The sequence below is a fragment of the Dipodomys ordii genome, unplaced genomic scaffold (assembly GCF_000151885.1).
Source record: "Dipodomys ordii isolate 6190 unplaced genomic scaffold, Dord_2.0 Scaffold20, whole genome shotgun sequence".
Lineage (NCBI taxonomy): Eukaryota > Metazoa > Chordata > Mammalia > Rodentia > Heteromyidae > Dipodomys > Dipodomys ordii.
In genome coordinates, this window is record NW_012267236.1 from 8,464,613 (window position 1) to 8,483,240 (window position 18,628).

Below are 18,628 nucleotides of genomic sequence, written 5' to 3' on the forward strand. Positions count from 1 at the left end.
CTGAGGAAATAGCTCATTTTGCCCTGTTCCATTCCTGGCCCAAATTGGCCCAGGCACCTGGGAAGGGCAGCCGGCCAGCCACGTGCCAGTATTATTTAAAAATAAACCAGGGAAGAACGAGGCTTAAAAATAACCCCGGGGATGTGTGAGGAGCTAATTACTACTGCAGCCCCCTGTCAGGGCTGTGGGGAGTGCGGCTCGGCCTCCAGTGTCTGGTTGTTGGGTTCTTTATGCTCATCTCTTACAGTAGAGCCAGGTCCCTGGTCCTCCTGCCAGAACAGCTGGCTCAGCTGGGGCCTCTGAGCCTCAATGATCAAAGTGGAAGGCAACTTGGGATGTCCTGGTGACATCCCAATTCTCAGATGCCAGGACAGGAAGCAGAGTAGAGAGGAAGGGTGCACCCAGGCCCCATAGTCAGCTAGCACTTCAGAGAGCTCAAGGCCCTAGCTCCTGCCTTCTCTCTTAACCCCATATTGTCTCTAGGCTTCTCCTCTGAATCCCCACTGGTCTTATGCTGTCTCCAAAAGAAGCTTTGAGGTCCTGAGCCTGTCCCATCTCTGAGGTGTGTATGATGGTAACAGCCAGGTGCCTGGCTTTATCAGTGAATTCCTATTTAGGACTCATGACCATTACTTCTTATTGATGCCATCTATTCTCTGAAGGCCTTCAAGGTCATCATGTACCCAGGAAGAACACAGGGCCTTTCTGGCTGCCCACTTCTAGCTGCCTCAAGACACCCTGGACTAGATGAATGCCCAGATAGGCCCTACCTTTCCCAGGCAGCAGGCAGTGGGGCAGGGCCTTGTCCCCAAGGCCCATCCATGATCCCCCAAGGCTCTTGGAAGCTTTTGCAGCCCCCACCTTTGGAAAGGGTACAGAAACATCCTGCAATGGCAGGGAGAGAAGGACTTGGGGCCCAGCTGAGGACACAGCTGAGGACAGACAAGCAGGGATCAAAGAGAAAAAAACCAGAAGCTTTCCCAGAGGAGGAAGGCAGAGGCCAAGCCTGCTGGGAGCTGGCAGGAGTGATCAAAGGACCAGGATGATGGGGAGTTGGGAGGGGGGCAGAGCTGGCAGGTTGGGGAGGGGGAGGGGGAAATACTGCAGGAAGAGGAGGGGCTTCAACTCACACAGACCTACACCAAAGTTTGCGGGTATGTGCCTTGAGCCAATGCCTTCCTGAGCCTTGGGCATCATTTGCATAATGCATCTAGAGATTACCACCTTCTGGGGTTCTGCAGGATGAAGTCTGCAAAGTATTTGTAGTATGGCCAGCTACAAGGAGGAGCTGACTTTCTGTTGCTTGTCTACCCAGACTTTCCTTTCTTTTCCTCTAGTCTGGCCCTCTGTTCCAACTCAGGCTGCACAAGTACATAAAATTGCTGTGCACTACCCCCTCCTTCCCTTGGGCCTGGAACAAGCCTTAGAACGTGATAGTTTTCATGGTCAGTGTCTCTGTTGACCACCATGATGATTGCCAAATCCACCGGCTGGTCCCCCGTGGTCATATGATTTGGCCACCCAGCAGCTCGCACAGTTGATTGCGCCCTCACTTGGAACACTTCTAGCCTTTGGGGCATCACTGCCCCCAGGTACCTTTCTCTCTCCTTTCTTGCTTGCCCTCCTATTGCTGGCGAAAGGGTAGGGAACTCTGTTTTTTCCAACTCTTCCCCTCTCCCCAGATAATCTCAGCTAGCACATGACTTGCAATGTTATTTCTAACTACTGAATTTACTAGCATGTGTCATGATATTCTCTCTCTCTCTCTCTCCTTCTCCTCCTCCTCCTCCCCCCCCCCCCGTCCTTTTCCTTTTTTGCAGTCCTCAACATGGAACTTAGGACCTTGATTGCTAGGCAAATGTTTTACTACTTGAACCACATCCATAGTCCTTTTGCATTTAGATTGTTTTTCTTTTTTTTTGGGGTCCGGTAGTGGGGCCTGAACTCTGGGCCTGGGCGCTGTCCCTCAGCTCTTCAGCTCAAGGCTAGCACTCTACCACTTGAGCCACAGCACCACTTCCGGCTTTTTTCTTTTTGCTTATGTGGTGCTGAGGAACCGAACCCAGGGCCTCAAGCATGCAAGGCAAGCGCTTCAACCACTGAGCCATCTTCCCAGCCCCTTAGATTGTTTTTCATCTAGGGTCTTGGTTAACTTGGCCTGGGCTGGCCTAGAACAGAGATTCTCCTACCTCTGCTTCCTGAGTAGCTGGGATCACACGTGGCAGACTTTCAGTATGATTTCTAACTCTTGACTTTAAAGTAATACGGGGCCTTCATGTATGGCCTTACGTCTAAGGGCTTTCATGGATTGTCAGGAGCATTCCAAAATTAACCTGGATGCCCGTGACGGAAGTCTTGAACCTCTTACCAAGCTTGTTACTCTCCCGGCTTCATTTTCCAGCCAGTAAATGTGCATCCTCTACCCAATTACTCAGGCCAAAGATCCAGGATCATGCTTAATTATTCTCTTCCCCCCAATTCTTGAAAGGCATCTCCTCCCCATTTTTCCTCAACATAGACACCTGACTCAGAAGCAAGTCCTGTCTAGCAGGCTTTCCATATAACCTCAATCTGCCCATACTTCCCACCTCCCCTAGCACTATCTGGTCCATACCCCCACAGCTTGTTTCCCCTTCTTTCTATTGTAGACACCTGACCGGTCACAGAGCAGTCAGAGTGACCTTGGAAAAGGTTAAGACATATCACAACTGTTTTAGTTATCCTGACCTCAGGCTAGCCCTAAGCATCTAGCCTTTCTCTGTCTCTGTCTCTTCTCTAGCTCTTGGCTTTTGCTGTCACCTGTCTAGAAGGCTTTTCCTTGTCAATGCCTCACAGGAGAGGTGGTTGTTCTTAGGAAGGAGACTCTTAGGTGATCTTAGGTGCTCATTGCTCTCCCTTCAGTGCTTCTGACCATCAAGATTATATTCATTTGTTACAAAATGATTTAGTTTAGGGACTTTCTGCTTTCACAAAGTGTAGACACCAGAAAAATAGGGGCTAATATTTGCCCTGCTAAGTCCTTGGGCCTAGAACAGAACCTGGTCCTAACAACCAGGCAGCTGGGGAACAACTGTATGGTACCCCAGGTAGGTGGAGAGTGTTAGGGACCTGGCTTTGTTAGGAACTGCTGCATGGTTACGACAGCCACTGCCCATCTCCTTCTGCACCCCAACCAGTCTCATTTCATCTGGCAGAGAGAAGAGAAGGATAGCATCATTGGTTGTCAAGGCATACGAAAAACTCTGGAAATTACTATAATGTCACCCACTGCCACCTAAATCCACTCCTTATTCTGCAGGAATAGCCAGCATTGACACCCCAAACATACCCCATTCTAGCCCAAGGCTGAGTAAGGTGTTGGGAGAGTCTTCCAGTCAGTGCACAGTGTCCCATAAGCATCTGGAGGCAGCAAACCATTGGGGGAATCCATGGACTAGCCGCTGGCCCTTCAGAGATCCAGTGGGTCCCTGGTCTACGTGGGATGTTGGTGACTGGCCTATGAGAAGGTTGTCAGTGTCTAGGGTCTGTGAAGCCTCAGGCCAAACCTGGCAGGCTCAGCCATCAGTACACATGCTGGATTGGCTGGGGCAGAGAAGGCGCTGTCTGCAGCCTCATTCCTGGCAACCCATCAGAAGGTGCTGACTGGGGCTAGCCTGCTCTCAGTGCAGTTGTACTGCCTTCTGACTCCAGTGTAGGAGCCACTGTGGGAGCTGCCAGCCTGGAATGCCTTCTCTTCCCTTTCCGGGCGGGAGACTCTTACATTCCCTTGGTCTCATGGGCCCCAGCAATGGCCTTACTCTGCTGATAAGCAAGACCTTGACCATAGCCAGAAACACTCTCTTTCCGGAAAGGGGTGACTTGGAGGTCCTGAACAGAGCTCTATTCTTGGGGCTGGTCATAGAGGACATCTCCTTCAGGGTCTGGACAGCATGAGGTGAAGTGAGGACAAGAGCATCTTCCCAGAGAGCGTGTGTCTCAGGAGATGATGGGATGGGAGCCCAGGGAAGGCCCAGTGGAGACCAGCTGCAGTCCCAGGGGCTTTGAGCTCTGCCAGCCCATCCCTGCAAAGGCAAGGCAAGGCTTAGGTGAGACTTGTTTGAGTCTTGAAGCCAGGTAGGAACAGAGCAACAGTGGAGGGGCCACTCCCACTCGAAGTCCCCTTTCTCACTAGAGATGACCTTATCATCCCTCGTGCTCCATGTCCTCCAGTTCAGCAGTACTAGGCTAAGTTCTGTCAGAGCTCATGGGGAAGGAGACATAGCCTAGCTCTGACTCCACTGGCCCACCCTGTGGGGGGCAGGAGGGGACTGCAGGGAGATGAGTGCTCGGGACTCCTTGAGCTAGGCCTCTAAGAGGGAGAGTTGGCTTTAGCCACTCCTCATCTCCTACCAAGGACAAGAGGAGCCCTAGGCCATAGCTCTGGGTTTACTCCTGGTGGGAAATTTATAACTCAGAGCCATGCTGGAGAGGGGTCACACTGAGTCAGCCTGGCCCCAACTCTCCAATTCACTGACGAGGCTTCCCTAGGGCTGACCCCTCCTCTGGGTCATGAAGTAGGGGACATAAGCTGTCCTCAGGGGGCCCACTGAGACCCTTGTAGTCCCCATCTCTTCCAGTGTGGAGCAAATATGACTTCCTGAGACCATCCACTAACTCCTGCTGACTTTGCCACCTGGCTCACCCCAGGAGCTTTGGCTTTGTATTAACAAAGGTTCTTCCTAAGTCACCCTCTGAATGTTTCTGAGATGCCAAGGAAACCCAGAAAGCAAAGCTGGAGGCTGGCAGGGGGCCAGGCCTCCCAAGGACAAAATGCTGCTCCTACCACACTTTCTCCTTCCCCAGATCCCCACCAGGCTCCAGCTTCCCATCATCTGGGAGTCTTCAATCTTGAGCCTTCTCAACTCATTCAGCCTTAGGGAATTAATTCCCAGAGAAGGCACCTAACACCCATTGCTCTGGTTCCAAAGATCCAGATAGCCTTCTTATCCACCATGATGGAGCCATCTTACCTACCCCCATCCACCTCTCCACATGCACTAGGGAACAGCTGAGTGGCCCAATTCACCCCCAAACAGGGCTCCTCTTTCACTTAGTGCCTCCACCTAAGATCTGTCACTCAGCTTTTCACTCTGTTCGGAATTGACAAATCTGTGCCTAAAGAGCTGTCCCCCACAGTGCTGACCCTTTTGCCTTTTATAGGCTGATGTGCTACTCTGTGTGTCCCTGCACTCATCCAGTGGCCACTGCTCAGGAGTGAGGACACATGTGTCCTTATGGGAAGAGCTCCATTTTAAGATTAGGAAAGTATATACTGGTATAGAGGATTGTGCTACCTCTTGAGCCATACTCCCTTATTCTTTTTTGCATTTATTGATTGATTGATTGATAGGGTCCCACAGAAACATTACCCAAGTTGGCCTCAAGCCTTGATCTTCCTCCTGTCTCTTCCTCTGGAATAACAGGAACTATAGGTGTGTACCACCATATCCAGCCCACAAAGTCTGGATGTTGATTCTGGCCCCAATATTTATTTGCTCTTGAACACAGAAAGTGGCCTTATCTCAAGTTCATGGCCTTGGAAGAGACACCATATGACTGAGTGCTATCCATTCAGCATGGAGGCCTGTTGGGCCACTTGTTGGCAGCAGTGACTCTGGATGTAGTTTCTGATCTCAGAGCCTCAGGGACCCCATCAGGAAATTGGGAGTTTTACAGTGCACCTGCAGCTGTGAGGACCGAAGGAGATAATGCACACAAAAGGCTCAGTTCTAGATAATCTCCTGATGCAAGGCAGCCTTGGTTTATGATTGGGGAAACAGGCGGCCTTTTGTGGGGCGTGGCTGCTTCATGTCTGGTCTGAGATGTGAGTACAGCAAACCAGGGCTGAGCCATCTGTTGCATTGATTGGAGACTGGCTCCTGACTGAAACTGCCTGTCCCTTGCTGCCCCTGCCCCCACCCCACATCTCAGGAAAGCCCTCTGCAGTGGACAGGGCTACCCCTGCATGGACGCTTGGTGTCACTCTCCAGGCTACCCCGTAGGTTCTGACAGTTTGGCTCTGTGAGGAAAGACCCCAGAAGGTCCTGTGATGGGCGGGCTGGAATGTGACTTTTGGGGTGTGCCATTTCAGAGTCAGAGCTGTAGTCAAGGAGAGGCCCTGCACATTCCTGAAAAGGGACACTGAGTCCACGCCAAGCTTTGGAGCCTGGAGCAGAAATCAAGCAGGGGAGGCTGGGGACCTGGAAATGCAGATGGGCAGGGGGAGCATGCGGTAGAGGATGCAGGGCTGCAGAAAATATCTGTCCAGGCTGGGTGACAGCATCATGGTATGCAGCCCAGTGCCATCCCAGGGGCCCCTGAGCGCCACTGATGAGGCTGAGTTTGGTCTGTGTTTCTGGACCTTTACTGCACAGGGGGTGGGAGTGTGATCCCTGGGGGCTGGCTGAAGGCTAGAGTGAGTGAGAGTGAAAGGAGAGATCACTCCCTGCTTCAACTGGAGTCAAAGGGCAATGACTGGCCAGGAGCCAGGCAGGAGATTGGAGGCCAGGCCTATCACTTCTCACCTCCAGTGCTTCTCATTTCAAGTCCACCTGCCAGAGTCCAGTTCCCTGAAGGCTCTGGTCCTGGCTCCCTCTCCTAACATCCCCACATCCTGTCTCATGAGATGCCCTCCTCCTGGAGGATCCTGCTGTCAATCTTCACCCTGCCTCGACCTCCTCACCACCATTCAAGCTGACCTGGAGAATCCATCTCGGACCCTCCAGGGTGACTTCTCTTGGATTTTACATTCATTCCATTCAACGTGGGCCTTTCAAAACTCCATTATCCCCAAAACTCTTGGGGAAAAGATGTAAGTCTTAGATGTCTGGTGCCTAGTGCAGAGCCTGGTACAGAGGCAATTGCAGAGCTTGATGAGTTTTGGTAAACTGACCTGAAATGAAGGTGAAAGCCAGTTGTATTTGGAAAGCCAGGGGATACTCCTGGGTTCTACTCTGGGTGTTCCAACTCTCCAGGCTATCCCTTAAAGATAAAGAATTCAGAAGATGTCAGATACTTGTGGCTCATGCCTGTATCCTAGCTGCTTAGGAGGCTGAGATGTGAGCATTGCATTTTAAAGCCAGCCCAGACAGGAAAGTCCCTTTGACTCTTATATCCAATTAACTAGCAAAAAGCTAGAAGTAGAGCTGTAGCTCAAGTGGTAAGAGCACTAGTCTTGAGTGAAAAAGCCTAGGCTCTAAGTTCAAACCCCAGTACTGGCACAAAAACAAGCAACAAATAAACACCCCTCAAAATATCTCCTAAGATGTTTTAGAAAGAAGCTTAAAATGGTTATTGCTCTCCCTATTGGGTTCCATTCACAAAGTGATGGTCTTTTTTATGTGTCATTTCATGTTGACTAAAACTGCTAGTTATTCAAACACACATCTAGGGATAGTTCTGAGGCATCTTGTAGAGGTAATTAAAGTCTACAATCATTTGACTTTAGGAAAGAGATAATTTATTATCTTAGATAGTCTGTATAGGCCTGATTCAATCAGTTGAAAGACTATGGACTTGCAGAAGAAGAGATTCTTTCCCTGAAGAAATTCTACCCATGGGGAGCAGTATTAGCACAACTGGAGAGAGGTCCAGCCTACTATTTTTTTTTTGACAGTTGTGGGGCTTGAACTCTGGGCCTGGGTGCTGTCCCTCAGCTCTTCAGCTCAAGGCTAATGTTCTACCACTTGAGCCACAGTACTACTTCTGGCTTTTTCTGCTTATGTGGTACTGAGGAATTGAACCCAGGGCCTCATACATGCTAAGCAAGTGCTCTACCACTAAGCTACCTTCCCAGCCCTAGCTTCCCAGCTTGACAGCCTGCTTTATGAAATTTGGCCTCCCTTGGCCTGCTCCACCATCTTGTAAGCCAATTCACTGCAGTATATTGCTTAATATGTGTTCTGCCTCTCTGATCCAGAGGACCTCACCAGCATGTTCATGCAGTGTCTCCTGTGATGGAGAGCTTACCACCTCTTTCAGCATCATAGGCCGTCATTGGCCAACTTCAGCTGTACCAAGTCCCGCTTTATATTGGGCTATATTTCTGTGAACTCTATCTGCTGGTGTTGATTGTATTCTATGGGTGGCTCAGAAGAAAATTGGCAGTAGCCCCACAGAGTCTGAAAGGGTCCCCATGATCTGCTAAGAGTTCCTCACTTGGCAGCTGTTCCCCTCCTCTGACTGCAACTTTTCCAGCCTGTGAATGATCCTTTTAAAGTTTGCACGCACAGGTGACCCGATAGGCTCCAAAGAAAAGAAAACTTGTGCTACCTCCTACATTTCATAATGTATTTCAACAGGCTGAGTGTCACAGTCAACCATAGGACTATGGGCCGTGATCCTTTGATAGCCCTTCCCTTAAGTGAAGAAATGATTCTGAGCCTCTTTTTGTGGGAGATGGAGCCATCCAGCCCCTGGGACATTGGGCAGTGCTATGGATAGCATGTGCATATCCTCCTTAATCTACCTGTTCAAACTTAATCTTCTTCAATGTGCTGGTGTTGGGGGGTTATTAAGTCACAGGTGGAGCCCTTCTAACTGGGATTGGTCACCTTATAAGAAGAGTCAGAAGTGCCCCTGCCCTTCTGCCACGTGAGGACACAGAAGACGGCCACTTGGAAGTGAGGAAGCAGCCCACACCAGACACCCCACATTTGTGGTTGCCTAGATCTAGGACTGCACATAGCTGTGCATTCAAGCCAACCCATCACCCATTCTGTGGGCCTTTGGTCTAGCAGACAAACTGACAGACAGTAGAGGCCATGGGGGAGAAGTCTTTTTCCCATTTTGAATTCAGTCTTGGAGCATCAATATTCTGTTGATCTAAGGAGTTTGCCTGTAGGCACTGAGGGAAAGGATAGTGATCAGTGACTCATAAGGAAGGGCAACCCCTTCCTCACTTTTCTCCCCCTTTCCACCTGCCCTCTACACTTCCCCTCCTCACCCCTCCATGCTGCTACAGCATGTGGCATCCAAGCTCCATAGCTGCTTCTAAGGGGGAGGGGGGGAAGACCCTGTGTCACTAGGCTCAGACGTCCCACTGCCAGTGTCCTAAGGGAGTTTTCCTATTCAAAACATTTGTTATCAAAGCCTTAATCCACACCTGGACTGGCTTTTCCCAAACGCCACACTCCAGGTTCTTTAGATCCTTGCTATTTTAAGTGTGAGCCCTGTTGAGGACAGGAGAAAAGGAAGCCTGTCCTCATCAGGTCTTCAGCTAGCTACTCAGTCACTGCTGTCCATAGCCACCTTTAAAAATAATGTATTGTTTTATTTAACAAAATACTGAGATAATTTTGTTTGCCCCCTTTTTTCTTCTTAAAAATGCCAGCAAGAGCCAGGCACTAAGGGCTCACACCTGTAATCCTAGCAACTAAGGAAGCTGAGATCTGAGCATCACAGGTTTGAAGACAGCCCAGGCAGGAAAGTCTCTGAGACTCTTATATCCAATTAATCAGCAAAAAAGCTGAAAGTGGAGCTGTGGCTCAAGTGGTAGAGCACTAGCTTTGAGCAAAACACCCACAGACAGCATCCAGGCTATGAGTTCAAGCCCTAATATCACTTCCTAAAACAGAAATACCAGTAAGTATGTATATTTGACCAGGGAGGGGAGGGCAGAAGGCTGTCCAGAGGCCCCATTCTATCAGTGTGGGGACATGAGCTTTTGAAAAATAATCATGTCAAGTTTGACTTCTTCGTTCCATCTCATGCTTCTTTTCCTCCAGACATTCCTTAGGGAGGAGAAGGGATCTAACCAGGCTGTGGGATTCTGAGAACTTTGATGGATGGTTTGATAAATGTGTCATATTAAAAAAAAAACTTGAGATTTAAGGTTGGGCACATGTGGTAGCTCATAGCTGTAATCCCAGCTACTTGAGAGGCAGAGGTTGAAGGATTGTGGTTTGAGGCCAGCCTTGGAAAAGTTAGTATAAGACCATATTAACTGAAAAACAAACCAAATAAGCACAATAATGGGTGGAAGGGGGCATGGATCAAGTGTAGAGTGCCCACCTAGCAAGTGTAAGACTGTGAGTTTACTCTCCAGTACTGCCAAAACAAAACAGCAACAAAAGACTGAGATGTAAGGATGTTATTACATGCCAATTTATATTTCAACCTATTTGTGTTACTTACAATAAAAATAAGTAAAAAAAAACTGCTATAGGTCTATAGTATCAGTGTCCCTTGGGATCTTGTTACATATACAGAATCTCAGGCCTGGCCTGGGACTATGGATTCAGAATCTGCACTTAAGCCAGATCAGCGAGGTCCATGAATAGCAGTAGCTTGAACCAGCCTTCCTTGGTTCTCTCTGTGGGAACCCATTCCATGCAGATGGGAAGACTGAGGCTTACCAGGGAGTTGTCTGATTATAGGGGAAGGAGAGACAGAAGGGAACAGAAAGACAGGAAGTAGAGGGAGAGAGAGGAAAGGAGGGAGGGGGAAAGGGGGAAGAAAGAGCCAGAGCAAGAGAGAGAGCAAGCTTGTGAGAGAGAGCATGAGCTAGAGCTAGAGGGGGAGAGGGGAACTAAGTCTCACAGGGAGAAAGAACCTGGTGTGTTGCATCCAGGCCAGGCTCCTGACTTTTTCTCACAGAAGCAGGTGCTTATAACAGAAGGGACTTCGTTGTGTCATTTGAGGAAGCAAGATGGCAGCAGAGTGGTAAGGAATTGCTTTTCTGAAGGGTGAGGGTGAGAGGTGAGCCTTAGCCTGGCAGCGACTCTGGGAGGCCCAGCCACACAGAGGCCCTCAAACCAGGAAACCTCCCTTTCCTGCTGGAGGGCACAACTGAGTCAGCTGTAGCAAGTGAGCAAGTAAACGTGTGGCTGGAAGCAGTAGCCAGGGCTTGGTGGCTCCAGGCAAGGGCCAGAGCCCAGGAGCGTTCCCCTCGGCCTCGCAGTTTCTGAACAGCAAGGCAGTGGCAGAGAATGGGTGTTTGGCTGATCTCTGTGCTGCCACAACAGGCATTTGTCATGTGGCTCTCTGAGGACTAGAGGCTATAGGAGGGGTCAGGGAACAGAGCTTCCAGCCCAGCTTTGATGATAACTGCAAGCCTGTTCTTGGATCCTGTGTAGAGGAGAAGGACTGGAGCTATTTCCTCTTGGGGCTGAATGCTCTCTCTATAGTTTCAGTGTCCCTCGTAGACCATGCTGCCCACCTTCCATGGTTTGCTACATTCAGATGAAAGGAATAGTGGAGGCTCGATGGGAAGCAGGTGTCATGGCTCTAGGAAAAGATATGCTGGGTATAATACTGGTGGTGACACAGATATTTAAGAGTCCTGGGCAAATTTCTGAACCTCTCTGAGCAGTGCAGCATGGGAACACTGATGGTAAGTGCCAGGGCAGAACCTGGCCTGCTGCCAACAGAGGTCAGTCCCCGACTAAGGAAGGGATAGAGGGTGGGGACAGAGGTGCCCCTCCTCCCCCAGCCAAGGGTCCTGGCTGAGGTTTCACTGGCCTAGACCAGTGGTCTTGGCTAGAGCATGGCTTCTCCCCTTGCTTCTGGCTGCAGGGAATTAATTTTTACTTTTTTTTTTGAATTACAAAATCAACTCACAGATCCACCGTGTGTGCTGCCAGCTGAAAGCTGTTTATAGTGGTGATCACGCTACATTCATCTGTGCTTGTTTATGTTTTCTTTGAAAATACTTATTGTGTTTGTCCTGTCCCCACTGTGGCCAGTCGTGTGCCTTCTATTTCTGTCCTATTCCCACTCCCACTCCCTCTGCGCCTCCAGTCCCCAGCGTGATGGTGGGTGGGATCTGGACTTCCAGGCAGGTGGCATGGTAGAGCCAGAAGAACCTCTGGCTCCAAATGCCCACTTTGTAGATGAGGAAACTGAGGGTCAAATGAGCTAGGTGGAACTAGATCTCTTGACTTCTGCCTCCAATCTAGGACAGTCTCCTGTTGTGGGAGAATCTTACTCTCCCTGCCCTGACTAGTTTCTGAATGGTCTGCTTGCACTGAGCCTGAACCTGGATGGCAGGTTGTGGGGATGGGGAAGGATAAAGGAGTAATATGGTAGCTTCATGATCCTCATCCTACTGTTTCCACCTGTTAGGGAAGGGCAGAAGTAGCTTTGCCATGATAAGCCCGGGGAGGCAGTCCCTCCACTGGAAGTAATAGTGCATAAACAATGATATTAAGAATAGTAATGGCTGCAGATATCATTATAAGTGCCTACTTTGTTCTAGTCAGTGTTTTCTTTGCCTGTTCTCATTTCATCTTTTTTTCTTTCTTTCCTTTTTTTTTTTTTTCCTTTCCGGTACTGGAGCTTGAACTAAGAACCTCATACTCTCCTTTGGCTTTTCTTCTCAAAGATGGAGCTCTGCCACTTGAGTCACACCTCCACTTCTGGAGTTTTGCTAGTTAATTGGAGATAAGAGAATCTCAGATTTGTCTGCCCAAACTTGCTTGGAACTAAGATCCTCAGATCTCAGTCTCCTGGAGTAGCTAGGATTGTAGGCGTGAGCTGCAGGTGCCTGGCAAGATTCCATTTAATTTTGGGAGGTAAATATTATCATTATCATTTATAACTGAGAAAACAAGATCTGGGAGATTAAATAACTTGTCTAAGATTGTACAGCCAGGGGAACGCAGATGTGGCAAGGAAGGTTAGAATGAGATGAAGCAAGGCGCTCTGGCTTCCAATTGGCCTGTGCCCACCATCACCCTTCAGAAAAGGCTTGTGCAGTCAATGCTGAGGGCTGGTCTGTTGACAGGGGAAAAGAAATACTGAGAGACAACAGGGACTGTCCCAGGCTGGGCTGCCCCTAATTGCTCCTGGGAGGCCAAGATAAAAGTGGACTCCTAAGTGCTGAAAGTCTCACTGAGAGATGATAGAATATGCTGGGGGACTGGCTAATACAGAGAATCCACCCCGAGCTCCCAAAGGCCCGGGTCTAATCAGTCCCTCAACTTCCTGTGTTCCCTTGGGCAAGTTATTTGCTTCTCATAATGTTCAGATGATCGCTAAGATTTCATCTCACTCTTTTCTATTATAAGACTCTGGGATCTAGGGGCTGGTAGGTCATTTGTGGACTTTCCTTCATGAAAAGATGCAAAAAAGAGACTGGAGGAAGTGGCACTGTGGCTCATGTGGTAGAGCACTACCCTTGAGCTGAAAAGCTCAGGGACAGCACCCAAGACCAAAGTTCAAGACCCACAACTGACAAAAAAAGAAGGAAAAAAGAGACTGGAGGCATGGCTCAAGTGGTAGAGCGCTAGCCATGATTAAAAAGATACAAAATGTGCAGCTTTCCTCCTGTGATCAAATTTATTCATGTGCTTAAATTCAGTCTCTGGGTTCCTAGGCTGTGTGGCAGGCTGGCAGCCAAGGGAAGAGCAGAACAGGTTCTCTGCCCTGGGTCAATGGGCTGATCAGTAACCTGGTCTCTTGTTGCCTAACAGCTACAAGGATTTTGGGTTCTGTGTGGGATAGTGGGCATCTGTGAGCTGGACAGCCTAATGCTGGGCACAAATCCAGTTCATGGTCTGGTGTGGTCAGTTACCAGCTGTGGGGGAGCAGTAAGCTGCCTATATGTTGCGAGAGCAAGAGGGCCCTCTTTCTGAGGGCGTGTCTGTCAGCCTGGGCTCCTTGATGGCTCAGATACAAGGTCTGGGATAGATTCTTGAAGTGGAAAAAGAAAGGGTAGGAAATCCAGACACGGGAGTCAGAGGGTGCACCCAGTCTGGGCAGGTGTCTTAATTTTGATCTCTGAGGCCATGGATGAGTCACTGAGAGCCTTCAGTTCTTCAGCTGAAAAGTGGAGTAATGAAGCCAATCTTGAAGGGCCGCTGAGAATTAAATGAGGGGATACAAATTAAGTGTCCGAACAGAGCTTGCCAAAGTAGACAATAAATGGTGGCTGTGATTATTGCTGTTACTGCCACTGCAGTGGTTAATAAACATTATAGGGGCTAGCCTGGTACAGTGGCTCACACCTGTCATCCTAGCCACTCCAAGGCCGAGATCAGGACAGGAGGACTGAATTTCATTGTTAGTCCTGGCAAAAAGTTCATACGACTTTCATTGTGACTGAGAAAGGCTGGCCTCGGTGGTGAATGCCTGTTATTCCAGCTACGGTGGGAAGCATAAATAGGAGGATTGAGGCCCAGGCCAATCCAGGAAAAAAGCAAGTCACTATCTCAAAAATAACTACAGCAAAAATGAAGCAAAGCAAAAGCAGTAGAATATCTGCATAGCAAGCGTGAAACCTTGAATTCAAACCCCAATACCAAACAAACAAACAAATAAATAAATAAATAAAATAATAGGGGCTAGTAGAGCACTTTAGCATGTATGAGGCTCTGGGTTCAATTCTCAGAAATGCACAATAAGTAAACACACAAACAAGTAAATAAAGGATATGTATCAGGTCAAGAGGTATCCTGAGCCAGGTGCTGGTAGCTATAATCCTAGCTACTCAGAAGGCTGAGACCTGAAGATCTTAATTTCAAACAAAGCCAATCTACACAGACAAATCTGAGAGACTCTTATCTCCAATTAACTAGTGAAAAGCAGGAAGTGAAGGTGTGGTTCAAATGGTAGAGTGCCAGACCTGAGCTAAAAAGCTAAGATACATTAGCCTTTGAGTTCAAGCTCCAGTACTAGTACTGTGCGTGTGCATGCACAGGTACACATATATGCACACACATATTCACGCATACACATAAAAGTCATCCAGAGCTAGTAAAAGGGGCAGGGGCCTAGAAGTCAAGTTTTACTCCTTGTTTACTCCCCCCTCCCAACACACTGTGTGACTCCTATCACCTCTCTGGTTTCTTATCTGGAGGAGGAGGGGGTGGTAGCAGCTGATCCCCAGGCCCCTTCCTGCTCTGACAGCTTTGGGCTATGAATAGAGGGGGCTGGGGCCTGGAGGAGTCTGATGACTCAACAGCTAGGGAGGATTGGGTTTCCTAAGGAAAGTTTCCATTTGTGTTGAGTGAACTTAGAAAACATAAAGGAAGGGTTCCCTGGTTGGGAGGCTAGCAATGAAGGAGTGGGAGGGATCCTTGCAGCCAGTGGAGACTGTGACTAACCAGGTGAATGACTAAGTCGGACCCTGCTGACCTTCAGCCAATCAGGACTTCCTGTGAGTTCCCTGCAAACTGGCATCACTGAACACTTGGTAGCTCTGCCAGACCTGGCTGGGTCTGCGCTTGATAGCATATGGAGGCAAAGGAAGCAGCCAAGAGACCAGCAGGGAAAGAGCACTGGGCTTGGAGTCAGAAGACCCAGCTTCCCTCTCTGACTTTGCTGTTTACCAGCTGGGTGGCTTGGGAGGGGGTACTCATCTTCTCCCTGCCTGTCCCCTGCCCCTCCACCCATATGACAGACCTAACAATGCCTGTCCTGGCAACTTCACCGAGTTGTGAAGGCTGAGATGAAAGCAGATGGTCACTAAGGTACTACTGAGCAAATGGGAAGCTCTGTCATTATTCCATCCCAGTGGGTTCCATGAAAGGTTCTCAAGAGACAGGACAAGGCTGCTGCCCTTGGGTTTTGGCTCAAGAATAGTCTAACACAGGTCCCCTTCCAACCACCCCATCACTGCTCCAGCAGATTCTCCCCCTGCCCTCCTGTGAGGGTTGAATTCGGGAGTGAGTGCTATACCACTTTAGTCACATTCCCAGGCATTTTTCTTTCAGTTTATTTTTTTAGATAGGATCTTGTACTTTTGACCAGAAGGACTTTAGACCATGAGCTTCCTGCCTCTGCCTCCCAGTTAGCTGAGATTATAGTTATGAGCTACCATACCTAGCTCAGGCAGGATTTTCTTAGAGTAGATCCACTAAAGACAGCTCTTAGCTAGGTGGCATAATCAGAATGAGAGGTGACGAAAAAACCAGGGATCCTTGAGTAGGACAAGGAGCAGGCATTCCGAGGACCCCCAGAACTGTGATGGTGATGTGATGATATCTTCCTTCTTACTCAACACTCTATAAATAAATAATCACCAGAACAGTACTTTTGCCTCAAGCCTCAGTTTCTAGCATCTCTGAAGGTGAGGACCACAAGAACAATGGGAAGCAACAGTAGGAGTGGAGGTGATGCCCTGTCATTTCTGTGCATTCTCTGAGTACTCACAGACACGGGATCCTCTGCTGGCACTGGGCACACAGGACTTACAGGGCTCTGCCCACATGGAGATTAATCACAGTATGATTAAAGAGACAAAACACATTCCCTAAGATGTAAATAACTGTTCAAAAGACCCGTGCTGGGTTGCCTAGATTGTCTTGACAGTAAATCCTGCAGCCAACTGGAGCAGTGGTCTAGGAGGCTGAGAGGAGGGGATGGGATTTGCACTGGACCTAGAGGCTGGGCTTAGATAAGACAAACAGAAGATGGAGAAAAAAGACATGCTGGACACGCACACTTAAGATATTCTCAGGGGACAACCTGGCTGCCATGGAGAAGGATCATGTAATTCCAAAGTGGAAAATGAAGTCAGACACTGAGGCTGGAGCTAGGCAGAAAGGTCCTTACAATGTGGAATAAGAAGCATAGATCAGATTCCATGGTCATTGGGGCACTGGGGGGGGCTTCTGAGGAGGGAATTAATGTTGTGGAAGTTGAGTCTTGGCAGATTTTTTTCTTTTTCTGTCAGTATTGGCTGGGGAGGCCTGATTTGCTGGGGGAATGAGGCTGTAGGTGAGGAGGTCTGTTGGGAGGTTACAGTGGAGCTGAGGACCAGGAGACTGAGAATGAAATGGGTAATAAGCAAGGACTTGAAGTGGGAAGAGGGAGAGGGATGGTCTAAGGGTTCCCAGTCTGGTTTGCAGACAGCCAAGTCACTACCCAAACTCGGGCAGGTGGCAGTAGGGTATAAGGACCCCAGACCAAATCTAGTCTGTTCAGCTCCTCTTTGGGCTGGACTTGGGTTCCCAGAGAGACACAGAGCTTTGGAAGAGTCCTGCAGTGGACAGAGAGTGTCCAGATCTGCCATTTACACGCCCCACCCCGACTTCTGTTGACTCCCAGGAAAACACTGCCATCTTGTCATGGGCTACGCCAAGTGGCAGTGAGCCCCTGGGAGCTCAGCCAAGGCAAAGAGGGGGTCAGAGAGAGAAGGAATGTGTAGAGATAGAGCAAACAGCTCCTGGAGGCATCCCAATGCTCTGGGGGAAGGTGGGTTTCCAATCTCAGAATCAAAGCACGTCAGGGCTGGGAAGAGCCCTTGAGATCTTCTTGGCCAACCTCTCCCTGTCTGGACATGAGCCTGAGTTCCAGGCAGGGAAGGGACTTACCCAAGGTCATACAACAGGGTAGAAATGGGGCTGGCTGGAATCACAGGGTCTTTGAGTATGGTGTTTAATCCTGTTTGGACACTTGAGGACTTGGCTGGAAATTCCTTTCCTGGACATTAATTTGTGTGTGTGTGTGTGTGTGTGTGTGTGTGATGTGTGTGTGTGTGTATGTGTGTGCGTGCGTGCATGTGTATGCGCACCCATGCCTGCATGCCTGTGCACACCCAGAGGATCTATCTACCTGTGTGCGTAGGTTTCCTACACCATGATCTTCCCTGGCTTGGCAAAAGCAAGTAGAGCCATTCCTGTAGGGTGACACTTGTGCTGGGACAGTGGGCAAGAAGCTGACAGGGCGAATCTAGCTCCCAGCAGCAGCTCTGCCTCCCCAAGAGAATTACAGACACTGGTTGGTGGTGCCTAAACTCTTGGAGATTGGACACACACGCACACCCACATCAACACTCAGCCACATACCCACCTACACCCCTTTAAGCAACACTCACAGCCGCAGTTCAGAGGGTGTCTCAAGCCCCCAGAGTGGCCCCCGAGTGCTGCCCGCGGAGTGCTGCCGCGCAGTGCCGCGTCCTGGTACCCACACGCCTGCCTGGAGCCCAGCAGGTGTGGCCACCCGGGTGCCAAAAGCCCATCCGCAGGGATGGACGCACCGGGAGCAGTCGCGCGCTACCGCCGCTCACACTGGGGCGCCCAGCTCCAGGGCCTAGGCCGGCCACACCCCTCCTCCCCAGCCTCCACGGGTGCCTGCCCCGCTCACACTTGACTCCCCTGGGGTCCTCCTGAAGCCTGGCAGGGCCAAGTTCGGGTTGGTCCGGCGGGCGGGAGGCTGAGATTCCCGGAGCCGAGAATCCGACGCCTCCCTGGAGTCCCGGTCCCCCGCAGGCAGACCCGCCGGCTGCGCTCGGGTGGACGAGCGAGTGCGCGCGGGGTTTGGCGCCCGGGTCCTCTCCGGGGAAGCCCCCCAGCCGCAGCCACCTCCCGAGCTCCAGCCCCGGTCTCCGCGCACCCCCCGGGCCCCCCGCCCCGCGGCCGGTTCTTACCGATGGTGGTGATGACGGTGATGGCGAAGTAGAAGGAGCCGGCGAAGCGCCACTGCACGCCGGCCTTGTGCGGCTTGAGGCGCAGCACGACGCGCTCGAGCTCCTCGTAGCCGCCCTCGCTGAGGTTGTAGCGCGCCCGCAGCTCCAGCTGTCGCAGCTCCAGCCGCTGCCGCTCGATCATCTCCGGTTCTGACTCGAGCGCGTCGAACACCGCGGCGCCCACCAGCAGGTAGGTGAAGGTGCACACGATGAGCGACAGCGTGCGCACATTCTGCCGCT

General features: G+C 50.2%; 1 protein-coding gene across 1 annotated transcript in view; it reads right to left on the minus strand.

Annotated features, from left to right (window-relative positions):
* Window positions 1-18,628, minus strand: part of Kcnk3 (potassium channel, two pore domain subfamily K, member 3) — a 40,004-nt gene that overhangs the window by 20,037 nt on the left and 1,339 nt on the right. The window contains exon 2 of the mRNA XM_013013535.1: window positions 18,350-18,626. Coding sequence (XP_012868989.1) covers window positions 18,350-18,626 — 277 coding nt within the window. The remainder of the gene's footprint in view (window positions 1-18,349; window positions 18,627-18,628) is intronic.